This window comes from Xenopus laevis, chromosome 1L, assembly GCF_017654675.1.
Source record: "Xenopus laevis strain J_2021 chromosome 1L, Xenopus_laevis_v10.1, whole genome shotgun sequence".
In the NCBI taxonomy this organism is placed as follows: Eukaryota; Metazoa; Chordata; class Amphibia; order Anura; family Pipidae; genus Xenopus; species Xenopus laevis.
Window position 1 is genome coordinate 145,796,047 of NC_054371.1, and position 13,927 is coordinate 145,809,973.

Genomic DNA, 13,927 nt, shown 5'->3' on the forward strand with positions numbered 1-13,927 from the left:
TGGACCTACACAGGTGAATATAAGAGGGTAGAGCACTCCTAAATACTTGCTATTGACTGTTTCCTGCAGGAGTAGCTCCCCTTTGCTGTAACCAAAGTATTTTTCTCAATGTCGCAAACTAGCCCCTTCTCCCAAGAAGTGACCTTTGCCTACACAGAGGCAGATGCTGCACACATCATTGGCACTGGATATGGCAGTAACACTTTTCTCACCGTTCCAACAGGAGAAAATCTAACAAGAAACCTAGAGAAAGAGAAGAAACAACTTGCGGGCCTTGAGTTACATGCCATAACACTTACTGAATATTACAAGTGCAAAAGAATCCCACGTGGTCTACGGGTTAAGCTCAGACCGACAATCTTCCAAGATAATGAAGAATTTGTCAAGAGGTATGAACAAATAGCCAACAAGTGTTCGTTGGACATTCTTCTGTTAAATATAGAATTTCTACATAAAGCTATTCCAGAAGTGCGCTCACAGATCGTTAATATAGAGCGAGATTTAAAAGAATCCCTACAACCAGCTGAATTAAAGAGTTTGCTTACCCGCACTGAGGAATCATTGCAGCGCCATAGAAGAGAGGTTGAGGATCGGAAACGCGCTAAGTTCATCAGAGACACGGAAGATTACCGATCGGGGAACGTGTACCAGTGGTCCGGTGGAGAAGGCGGAAGTGGACGCCAAATCCCGCGAGAACGCCAAGGGAGTCACGTGGGACGCCAAAGACCGCGGGATCAACAGGGAGCTACGTTGGGCCGTTACTATCGGGGAAAGAAACCGAGACAAGCCCTAAGGGAACCTACGTGGGACTCCAATGCCACAGACAGCTCAGCTTCATCAGCCTCGTCTTTTTTAGAGGAGCCAATACAGGACACGGCAAGAAAACGCGGAGAGGCAACAGGAGAAGGAATCGACGAGAGGAGACAACAGGAGAGACACACTTACTATCCAACAGCCCCCTCGGAACAGAGACAACAACCATACCGAACAGCAAGATGGAACGACCGACAGACACGTTAGTATATAATTTGTCAAATAAGATATTGTCTAAAATAGAACTGCCCTTCTGTGTGTTTGTATATGGGCTAATAAATCACTGAAGATTTTTGCAACATTACCAGTCTGCTACTGGATTTTTTCTATTGGATTTATTTGGAACACTGGCAGGACCTGGATAAGCGAAGTTTCAGGCTACACAGAGCCTTTTTTCAAGCTTACCAAACACTAAACAATACAGCTTTTTATAGAGAAACATATTGCACCATCTACTGGCAAAATTGTTACAATCTTCAACATGTTTGTTACAATCCAAAAACAATTTTTTCTTCAGCACACCACTTACTTTTTCTTTTTCAGGGTGCATCCACTCCCAAGCTGCCTCCAAGTCAGCCAAATTCCTTATCTTGAATAACAGGATATGAAGCACACCACCCTCAGGCTTTGCCTTTAAAACATTTTATTTCAGCGGAATTCACACACAAGCATGCACCTGAGGAAGGGGTGCTTGTGTGTGAATTCCGCTGAAATAAAATGTTTTAAAGGCAAAGCCTGAGTATGGTGTGCTTCATATCCTGTTATTCAAGATAAGGTTTGTTACAATGTCACAAGGTTATTTCCCATTAACTCTTAGAAGGCTGAACAACCAAAAGCTAGCCAAAATTCTAAAGTATCTGTAGGACACAAGATTTAAAAACAATTAAACCCGGAAAATAGCTTGTAAATCGTATTCCTTATTTAATCCCTGGGAAATGAGGGTTTCTAAACTCCTAATCTACATGGCCTCTTTCTTGAGAAGCCCCTTGGTTCGGTCACCCCCGTACTGGATACATTAACCACAACCTGATACTTTAGTTGCTGTACCCCGTGGCACTTTTACACAAAAAAACAGCTTGCTCCACTTTTTTTGTCTTATAGCCGATTTGTGTTCCCTTATGGGTTCCCTTATGCGTTCCCTTACCGGGTCGACTTGTCTGACCCACATACATTAACCGCATGGGCATTTTATTACATCATTGGCAAAATTTGTTGCACAAGTATAATATCCCCAAATTATTATGGGGGTGCCCATTCGCGGATGGTAAATTGCATCCCCCTTTCTGACAATTGGAGCAGCAGCTGCAAATCAAAAACGGGAAGGTGCCAAATTTAACAGGACCCAAAAAGCTTTGTTTGGTCTCTTCCACTCCCAAATCTGATTTAGTTAACATTGATCCAATAGTTTTATTCCTTTTATATGACATCATTGGAGGTGACTCAAACCAAGTTACCCCATGGATACCATCCCTCAGCACTCCCCAGTGTCTTCCAGTGTCAATGATATTGGCCACCTGGTGGCTCAGTACATTAAATCTCGAGACAAAAGGAATACGATCTGTATGTCCTTTATGTCGTCCTCTGTATTTATACTTTCTAATTTTTCTACCTCCTCCCATTGATTTATTGGGGTACCCCCTCTCTCTAAATTTTTCCTGCATTTCATCCAAACTACCACCCAGCATTTGTTCATCACATACAATGCGATTGACTGTATTGAATTGTGATTTTGGTAATGATTTTTTGACCTGCATTGGGTGGAAGTTGTCGAAATGCAGTAAAGTACTCCTTTCGGTAGGCTTAACATAGAAATCTGTTCATAAAGCCTTACTGCATTTTAGAACATTTGTATCAAGGAAGGAGATATCATGCTAACTGGCGTGTACTGGCAATTTTATGCATGCAAGTGAAGAGCCTATACCGTGTACAAACTCCTCAAGGGTCCAATGTGGCCCCGTCCACAATGCGAACACATCATCGATGAAACAAAACCATCTAAGGCAATATTTCAAAAAACACCTATTTGTGTATACAAGTTGTTCTTCAAATCTATTCATGAAAATGTTAGCATAGGACTGGGGGCCACATTGGACCCCATTGCATTACCCCACATCCTGAAAAGCAAGATAATTATTGCAGAGAACCATCTCTAGGCAGTGCAGAAACATCTATTGCTGGATTTTGGTCTAACTCGATGCGGATCGCCTCCACGCCCCCATCATGTGAGATGGAGGTGTAGAGGCTCTCCACATCAAGAGTGATCAAGTCTGCCGGTAGATCCCCCAACTCCTGTATTTTTAATAAAAAATCACCAGTATTCTTTATACATGATTTGTGTGAGGAGACATAAGGGTTAATTATCTGATCAACATAAATAGAGTGGTGTTAAAACTGAACCCATACATGAAACAATTGGATGCCCGGGGGCTTGTCCAAGTTTTTATGTATTTTTGGCAAAACATAAAATACTGGCAAAACTGAATGCTCAACCTGTAAATATTTTGCCAAAACAGCATCAGTTACTTTCAATTTAAGTGCACCTGTAACCAGATATTTGATTCTGGATTGGATTCCTGGGAGAGGACTGGTGTCTAGGACTCTATAAGTCACTGTGTCCAACAGCTGACGCTGTATTTCCTTTTGTATACATTTTTTTATCCATAATCACCAGTGCTCCCCCTTTATCTGCATATTTAATTACCACTTTTCATTTCCCAAAAGTTCCTGTAATGCTGTGTGTTGTTCATGGGTTAAGTTATGTGGGGTTGAATGGCATTCCCCCCTACTAAACATTTTCTCTAGTTCAGCTACCTCTCTATTAACATTATTGACAAATGTCCCTATAAATACATAATCTGTAGTAGGTATGTATTGGCTGGGTGCCCTTAGTCCTAGGGAAGCCTCTGTGTATGTACCAATGGGGTCTGCCTCATTTACCACTTGGCTTTTGTTAAATTGTGCCATAAATTTTATGGTCCGAATCCTGCCAGAGCCTTGCATCCACTTGCAGTTGACCTTGGTCAATTGTTTAACAAAGACAGGATTCTGTAGATAGCTGGAGAATAAAACATTTGAGAAGCTGATTAGCAAAATCAGCTTTTGGCTCTTTACAGATCAGTAAACATCAGTTACTCATTAATGTGATGAAAAAAAAGGCAACTTCTGCCAAAATTACCCAGGAGGCCTCAAACCTGGGTCCTCGGGGGAAATTAATCAGACCATTTGAGGCATCCACCAGAGAACAGACGAGTGGGGGTGGTGGGTTTTGCCGAATTCAAAGTAGCAGTCACTTTTGAATGCAGCCTGAAGAAAATAGCTTTGTACAAGCATAAGCAACCTGCTACTCATTATTGTGATGAAAAAAGGCAACTTCAGCCAAAAGCATACCACTGGTGCTCAAACCTTGAGCTCACTGGGGGAAGAAATCAAATAATTTGCTGCATGCGCCACAGATCAGATGGACAGTTTTAATGGTTTTGCTGACTCCAAAGTAGCAGTCATTCTTGAATGCAGCCTTAACAAAATGGCTCTGTACAGGCCTAAAAAATTTTTGGGAAGGTCCAGAAAATCATCCACCCTGGATTTGAACTCCAGTCTCCACAGGCAGAAAGCCAGCACTTTAGTCACCAAGCCAAAGAGCCGAGCCCTGCCATTGACCTTGGTCAATTATTTAATGAAGACAGGGCATACGCCATAGAACAGCCATGTGGACAGGCCGTTTTTTGCCGACTCTAAAGTAGCAGTCACTCTTGAATGCAGCCTGAAGCAAATAACAACCCTGAAAGGTCCAGGAAGGGATCCAACCAGGATTTGAACTCAGGACTCCACAGGCAAACAACCAGTGCTTTAGCTGCCATGCCACTGAGCTTGTTCCTGTAGGACCACTTCCAGAAAAACAACCAAATGTATTCTTGGGCCTCTTCATTGACTGGCAGTGCCGGCAGTCCATTTTCCACCTAACAGAGTCAATATGAACCCTGGGTATCTCGCGAAAGGGGGGCTCCCGAATGGTCAGGTGGTTAAGGGATTGCCGGTAAGAACCCCCACGCTGCCCTTTTTGGGGCGTGCCTTGCATCAGCTTGCAGTGGACCATGATCAATTGTTTAACGAAGACAGGGTTCTGTAGATAGCTTTATAAAAACCATTTGAGAAGCTGATTAGCGAAGGCAGCTTTTGGCGCTTTACCAAACCGTAAATATCAGTTACTCATTAATGTATTCCGAAAAAAAGGCAACTTCCTCAGAGGCTCAAACACATGGACTTTTCCAAAAACCAGGCAATTGGATGTACGCGGCATAGAACAGACGTGTGGGGACAGTGGTTTTTGCAGACTCTAAAGTAGCAGTCGCTCTTGAATGCAGCCTGAAGAAAATGACAACCCTGGATTTGAAGCTTTTAAACATTTTAAAGAAAATAAACATTCAACACAAAACCCACAGTTGGGTGAGGACTACTGAGCAGAATAGAGCAGCACCTAGTATGCTTTATGTCCATGTTGCCTTAATATTTTAATAAAGTGTCTCCAGCCAAAGATTAAATGAATAGGACCCACACAAATTTACAGTTCACAATGGCTGATAATGTAGAAAACAAACGCTGTGCTTCTTAATGTAATGTTCTTATTTTTCTTACTGTTTTAATGGGTAAAACGCTGTCTCTGGTTGCTTTATTTGTGGCATAAAATTGGTACTTGAAATGTTAAATAGCCTGAGATATAAAAATGGAAGAAGAGAACTATCTGACCTTTCTATTTCCTTTTTAATACTGAATTCTGGGCTCCTTGTTAATAATATTTTTAGTTATTGAAGCACAAGTGAGAATTAGATGTGCAGGGAACAAATGAAAAACACATCAGTCACAGCATGAGCTTAAGGTCAGTAACAATGAAATAGTTAATCTGCTCCCACCCTCACGTTACCACTATGCATTGCAGCCCACTTCCAGCTGTGAATACTCAGGGATGCAGCATTGGCTGTGTTAAAAACCTGTTAAAGGTAAATGTTCTCCTTGGTAACGTAAAATAAAAATAACAGTATTTCTTGCTTTGCAGATTTCACTTTGCTACCTAACTGGGGGTGGGGGAAAGTTTCCAGCAAGCACACAACCAGATCATAGTTTCCTTAAAATGTGTGGCTTTATGTATGTATGTGAAAAAAAAAAGTATGTTTATATTACTTTATGTTACTTTTCTCCATAATCTAAATGGAATGAGTTCATGTAAAAGGGGGGCATATTTTCCCTTTATTTAGAATAGCTGGAAAGTTGCATCTAGTGAGAACCTCATGGATATGTTCCTTTCCCAACAGGTTTGCTTAGTGTTCCATTTCCAAGCAGTTAAATTTAAATGTTTTGGGCATAAAACTGGACAAATAAACAGTCATTGAGTTGTGCATGATCATTGGACCATTGTACTTTTATATTTATGTATATATATATTTATTTCTAATATTCCTACTTGCTGTATGCAGCACTGTACAGCAGACAGAGACTCATTTTCACACCTATCATTTTAAAACCCATTGTAACAAAAAAGAATGCTTCTGATGGAAAGCACTACCAGTAGACAGACTGCCTGGTAAGCACTTGAAGTAAAACATATCTGACTCCATATATTCCCAACATGTTCAAAACTGATGAATTACAGAGGGCCTGAATATAAAGATAAGCGATAAAAAGTAGAAATAACACCAAATATGCTGCCTTTCAGGGCATTTGATTTTTAGAGGAGGTCAGTGACTCCTATTTGAAAGCTGGAATGATACAGAAGAAGAAGGCAAGTAACTCAAAAACTATTCAAAAGAGAATAAGAAGACCAATTAAAAAGTTGCTTCGAATTTTCCATTCTATGACATACTAACAGTTAACCTGAAGGGGAATCACCCCTTTAAATGTACACCTTTACGCCTGCTTAGGGTGTATTTAACTTGCACCCTTGCAGTCAAGAATGACCCCTAATATGTCACAACTAATATGGCAAATTCTGGAAGCTGTAACTGAACCACACAGAGGGGTGATAAACAGAAGCTATTAGTCCAAAGAGAAGCTTAATGGATAAAACGACTATGTAGCCTACAAGCCTTCGGGTAAAAGAGATACTGACACCAGCAAATAAACTTTTTTAATATCTATCACAACATTATCTTTGAATGCTATTTTGAATGATATTTGTACAGCAGTAGCCAGTTAGCATTAGAAACTCTAACTGACAGGTTGAGAAGGGACAGTCAGGTTGACAAAACAGTCCGGTTTAGAAACTTCAAGTAACAATTGTTCACAAAAGCAGAACTATCAGTGAAAATGATCAGCATGACCTATAAGTAGCTGTTTATGTAGATTAATATTTTGAAATAACATTTTTAGTGGCAGTATCACTTTAAATGACCAATGAAGCTTAAAAAGCTTTTTTAGAATTTTACTTGTCAACTGAACTAATTGCCAATTTTGCCATCTATGGATGGTGTGGCCTTATATGAATCACAATACAACCTTATGGTAATGTATTATTATACTGTATAAAAGTGGTAATTATTAAACTGGCAGCTTATATTATTGTTATTGTTCTCTACAATGCAGAATTTAAAGGGGAACTCTGGCTTCCAAACCAACATTTGATAGAGATGCCCACATAATACAGAAAGCCGTAATATACCCATCACAGTTACCTGTTTCTTTAAAAAGTATGAATAAATGCCATTTTCTATTCTGTTTAACAGTTCTTCTCTTTCTGCATCATTTGAAATCCTGGCAGGGAAGGAGAGAACTGACGTTACAAATTGTAACAACTTCTCCACAGCTTACAGACAGCATACAGGAACTACATAACCCATAATGCATTGCACTGTGATGTTCCGTTCCTTATTGAAATCAGATGTGCAGGGAATTGTGGGGTTTGGAGGATGCAGGCTGAGGAAAGATGGCTGTTGATACAAAGTAACAGTAGTCAGCCAGCTCAGCAAAGTAGTCAGATAGATCAGCAGGAGAGCAGGGGGCTAGGCTTAGGGAATTGTTCCAAACCATTAAAAATCATGAAAAATCTGCATATTTTTTAATAGATGTATATTGCAAAGTTGCTTGAAATTATGTTTACTTTTCAAAAAGCTTAAGTTATGGAGTTCCTCTTTAAGCACCCTTGTAGTTATATAATGAACTGAATGTGGACATTGTGACGGCATCACTCCCTTTTGATATTTTTTCTATATTATTGCTTGAGGAAAGGTGACCAGTGTCGTTTTTACAATACTGCAGAGCCCATTTGTGGCTATTCCCACTCATGTAATAGTGAACAAATTCTAGACATCTTTACTATATCAAATAGAAAATCCACATTGTACATGATCATGTAAATGTGAACCAAAACATGTCTGATTAGACATGATGATAATGTGTATAGCATGCTGTGCATTGTCTCCCTAAATGCAGGAATCAATCAACGTTTTGGCTCACATCCAGAGCCATTGTCAAGAATCTTGAGAATATAAATGGGGATGTTGGTCAGGACAATGAACTAATGACACAGTGACACCTACTAGTAAGGTATAAAATAGCTAACAAATTCCTTCCTAACAAAGTCAGCAGAAAAATTGATATCAGTATTTGGTTAAGTCTAGGGGTTACACAGGAGAATGGGAAAAGAAGTTCTGTCCAACCCCCTGAATTGATGAAGTGCATAAATGATCGTGTATTATAGGAGAAGATAGATATGAAACTCTATCATTGCTAAAAACACAAATTTGTCTATTTAGCAAAGTTGGAGCTTACAGCTACAAATAGGCCACTGCTGCATTGCAGTGTATGTTTATTATTCTTATTGCTCTCTGTTTCCTTACTTAAACCATACTTTGCCTTTCTACATAATGTCAAAGATTATGAGCATACAACCTGCAATATTTCATTCTTCGCTTGTTGCTTGTCTATGAGAAACTATTATGCTTTGTACACAAAATGCTAACAATGTTTTTTTTAATGTGCACAATTTTGAACTCATTTTACAAAAATGTCTCACGTGATATATTTTTTAAAAAGCATAATACATATGCAGACCAGGTCTGAACAATTCTGAGCTAAGCTTGTCTAACAAGAATTTTAGAAGGCATGCAAAGGATTAAAGCACCTTTTTGATCACTAACATAATTACTAATTTTATTGTGCAGATTAGCTGCATATTTATCAAACCTGAGGCTATACTTTACTTAAATAATATTGTACGCATGACTTGCAAAGTCATTATGTGTTATTTTCATGGGCACTGCTCTGCTGTTTGATGCTGGGAATGAAAAATATTTCCCTATATGTTCTGGCTTTCTAGCGGCAGGAGCAGGGATATGAAGCTGCTGCTGCCTTGAATAATAAGTGCTTCTTTTGCTATAAGTAATTCTCCAAGGAGTGTGGAAACTTTCAAAGCATAGGGATTTCTTCACAAGGGAAAATCAATTGATCTCATTCTTTTATGCCATAACCACATGTAGCTTACTGTTCATAAATAAAAACAGATGTCATGTTATATTGTAATACCTGCATATATTTTGTTTTTGGACTTAAGTCACAACCAGTTCAGTGTCCTGACTCTGAGCTCATATATTAGAACATGCTACCATGTCAATCCAAACAAAATTGAAAGAATCTTTTATTTGTCTTTCACCACTCACTGAGGAAAACGACCCTTTAGTGGATTCTCTAAACAAATAGGCAGACAGTCTGAATTCCACACACACACACACACACATATGTGTGTGTGTGTGTGTGTGTGTGTGTGTATTCACAAAATTGTATATTATTGCATGTGCAACAACGTGACCTTTCTCAAGGCTAAAGAAAGGTCCCAATGGGGACCAAAATGTCACATTCTATGTTCTTTGTGCAGAGCAGAGCACCCTGGCAAGAGAAGAGCTCAACCCAAATGTGCCCGGGACCCCCAAAATGTGTGGAAGTTGACTCGAACCTGCCTGACCTGCAGGTATCAGTTGAGCCAGGGGTGCTTCGCCAATGAGGCGAGTTGAGGCTGTCGCCTCAGACGGCAGCCCCCCACTAGGTACCTGGTACTTTAAGAGCGAATTTCCGGGGGAGGGGGGGCAGCAGCAACTGCTGCTGCCTCAGGCGGCGGAGGTGCCAGGATCGCCCTTGAGTCCAGCCCATGCATCACTACTAAGGGGTGTGCTTTTGTGCCCCTTAGCACTCTAGCACTTGTACCCTGGGGAACTGTAAATGATCCCTATATTTATAACTATTACCTAAAAGCGAGTGCCCAGCCTTGCGGTACAACAGATCCAGAGAGAGAAATTATGATAGATCCATGATTCACTTAGCAACATTCATCATGCTGCAGCCAAGCCGTGCAACTTTATTTAATATGTATGCATCATAAAAAGTCTTTAAAAGAATTGTATATTGGCAAATATGGGTGCAGAGTAATACTTAGATGTATATGAGCAAAACTATATCTTTATTTTATAAAAGACAAACAAGCACACATTACATAGCAAATTATATACATTTAAAAAGACACAATTTGACATACTCTCGGCTTAATGTGCATGTAACTAAACGGTGGTGCTACTTCTTTGATGCCCGGCAATGTTCTCACTTGGCATTAAAAATTTGAAGCTGCACACTCAAATGTCATGCAAGTGCTAAACCCATGTATTCTATACCATATTTCAGAAAGGAGATGAAGATGGTGAGCATTTTCATGCCTGCACCCTGACCCTGCTGGTGCAATCGTAGGTCATTTTACCCCTTTTCATCGCTCAGAAGTTAAAACTACTGTAGTCTAAAAAGCTTATAAATTTCCTGCTAAGCAAAATACCCTCCACCACAAGACCAATCTTCTTTGATTTGTGGTCTTTTAAACACTGGTTCTAAAACAATGAACAAATGCGTTATTTGTCCAGTCGATCAAAACAAAGGGAAATACCCTGTATGTATTTCAATGTATTTGGATGCTTGTGTTTGTCAAGAATTTTTCCATTATTGTTCCTCCTTCAAGTTGAAGGCTTGTACAGTTTTTGTGTAGAAGAACAAAACACCAATATATAAAACAGGAGTGAGCTATGTATAGCTTTAGGAATCTGATATGAATTACAAAATATACCTTCGGATTCCAAAGGTATAAAGCCGCAAGCAAAACAGAAAGAACTGATGTGAATAATAGAAGTCACCTTAAACTTCAAAGGCACGAAATCGTAGGACTCCCTGATGTGTATGTATAAATATTCATTGGACTGGACATTTTGTTAGATGTGAATTCGCAAACACGTTGATATCTTTAGTTACACCTGATATTGGCTTCTTAAAACCACAAAATTGCATTTGCTAAGAGAGTTTAACAAGTGTTCCAATGCGCTATTTATTGCAGTTATAATTTTCCCCCTGCTAATTATGTTCCAGAAGAAACAAAATGCATCTCAGTGTTAGCAACAACACCAGTTGTGCCCTCAACCCTCTGCTTAAATATGAAAGGAAAAGCTTTCTTAAAAGATTTTCTGAAGTTTGCCCCCATAAAAGCATACACAATTGGGTTGATGGAGGAGTTGGAGTACGACATGCAGTGTGCAAAGATTTTAATCTTGTAGGTTTCATAACTTTTCTCAAAACTGGAGTCAAAAGCTTGGAACAAGATGAAAAGCTGGACAGGTCCCCAGCAGATGGTGAAGAGTAGAACTATCACCACAACCATCCTAGAGATTTTTGTTCTCACTGCCTCAGATCTCTCGGCCAAAAGCTGTACCTGAAACATAAAACAATTGCAAGAAATTGGGGCATGGGCAAAAGTACTAAAGTATGAAAAAATGACTGTAATGTTTGTAGTCAGAAAGAAAGCTAATACCCAGTCATTATATTCCATCCTAGGAGCAGGATCTGTAAGATTCCAGCTAGGATAGTGCAAGACAAAAACACATAATTGCATAAAGTAATTGGTGGTGGAACATAATTGTTTTCAGTTTATTCCACAAAATGATTGGGTAGCACTGCTTTAGTGTAACCTGGTTGTTAATTGCTATGATTTATAGGTTGGTGGGAGAGTATGGATTTATTTAAAGCACAAAATATAACAATATATAGCTTTAGCTTCTCGCATACATCCATAAATACATAGCAAGTAAGCAGAACAATAAACAATAACACACAAATCTATTGACTTCAAACTTTGTCACTTGCTGAGAGAAAATCAAACAAAACCTCCAAGGAAGGAATCCTTCCAGAAAGATTTGTCCGAATACCGGAGACATATGCAAAATTAGGGGTGGGAAGGGGAATTTTTTTTTTTGCAAATTAGGGGTGGGGGGGGAAACATTTTTTACTTCCTTGTTTTGTGACAAAAAAAAGTCACACAATTTCCCTCCCCATCCCTAATTTGCATACGCGAATTAGGATTTGGATTCGGTTCGGCCTGGCAGAAAGATTCTGACGAATCCGAATCCTGCTGAAAAAGGCAGAATCCTGGCCCGAATCCCGGACTGAATACTGGATTCGGTGCATCCCTAATTTACCATTACTGTCAATAATAAGTGCACAACATTTAGGAAATGGTATATTATGCCTGTGATTTATATCTGTAAAATTGGAACATTATTCTAGACATCAGAAATGTACTTATTTACCTTAAGTCTATTAGAAAACCATGTAAACATTAAATAAACCCAATAGGCTGGTTTTGCTTCCAATTAGGATTAGTTATATTTTAGTCTGGATCAAGTACAAGCTACTCTTTTATTATTACAGAGAAAAAGGAATTTTTTTTTTCAAAACCTGGATTATTTTAATAAAATGGAGTCTATGGGAGATGGCCTTTCCATAATTTGGAGCTTTCTGGTTAATAGATTTCCAGATAACAGATCACATACCTGTAATGCATAACCACCCACCTGATAATTGTTGTCAATGGGTTCTACCACCGGCCTACCCATTCTTTTTAGCATAAAAGCATAGCAGGCACAGATAGTGAGCAGGGGCAAAAGGTAGACAGCAAGAAACGTATATAATATGAATGCTTTCTGGTGCACAACTGTAGGGAAAGCTTCTATGCAGTACGTCTGAGGTCCATACCAGTATCCAGTGCTAAGCTTTTGGTACATGGCAAATGGAATGGATAATACAAAAGAGCCTGGAAGGAAAATCAAAAAGGCCAGGTCATTAAAGACATATTTGAGCAAAAACATTTATTTATTTATCTATTTATTTATCTATTTGAGCCAAAAAAGTAGGGCAAAAAAAGCAGAGTGCAATACATGCTAATAATGGGACAATGATAAAGGTAAATACAAGAGTCCTCTTCACTCAATTTTGTGGTCACAGCCTCATTGCACACCCGCCTAATGGTTTTAAAAAATAGTGGTGAGCACAATTTTCCCTTGTTTGTTATAAAGGTTACTTACCTTACTCCCAAGTGATTAATTAATGTGTATTGCTGCTAAGATGATATTTCAGCATAATCATCTATAACTCTTTGAATACTGCCAGTAGGGCTTATTTACAATGAGGGGGGGGTCAAGGTGCAAAAAGCATTGTAAGGATTGTCAGAGAATACAAGGCACAAGGGAGCATCTGTCAGATGTTAAATACAAGTCATTCTTCCTTGTGTCTCTATGACATATTATATGTTTTGATGTAAGGAGAGAGACCCATAAGCGTGGGTGCCACATATGCCAATGCCTAATTATTATATCTCAGAAGCATACATCAAATGGTTAAGAGTCGGTCTGTATTTACTTCTCTGGTTACATCAAATTTGGTTAAGAAATATTACCAACATACACACAAAACCAACGCTATACTCAGTTTAGGTCATGTACATCTGTCTCTTTTTGGAAATTAGGCTTAGGTATTGTCGCAAATTATCAAGCAGAAAATGAGGTTTGCCTGTAATATAAGATGATGCTACAGGGCTGATCATTAAATTCTGATGCTAGTTGCACTGGTTTCTGTGCTGCCTTTAATAATTATCTGTATAAATTACTAATCAGCCTTATATTGTGACATTTCTATTCTATGTGTACTGTACATTTTGAGTCGGTCCCTAAGCTCTATAAGTGACAGTGCACAGAGCATGTGCAGTGAATCAGCAGAAAAGAAGATGGGGAGCTACTGGGGCATCTTTTGAGACACAGATCTTTACTGC

The 13,927-nt window shown here is 39.1% G+C and overlaps 1 protein-coding gene across 1 annotated transcript in view; it reads right to left on the minus strand.

Annotated features, from left to right (window-relative positions):
* Nucleotides 1–10,172: 10,172 nt before the first annotated feature.
* Nucleotides 10,173–13,927, minus strand: part of LOC108714648 (G-protein coupled receptor 54) — a 32,846-nt gene continuing 29,091 nt past the window's right edge. The window contains exons 5-6 of the mRNA XM_018259070.2: nucleotides 12,675–12,913; nucleotides 10,173–11,536 (exon numbers count right to left, since the gene is read on the minus strand). Of these exons, the coding sequence (XP_018114559.1) occupies nucleotides 11,186–11,536; nucleotides 12,675–12,913 (590 nt within the window). The 3' untranslated portion in view covers nucleotides 10,173–11,185. The remainder of the gene's footprint in view (nucleotides 11,537–12,674; nucleotides 12,914–13,927) is intronic.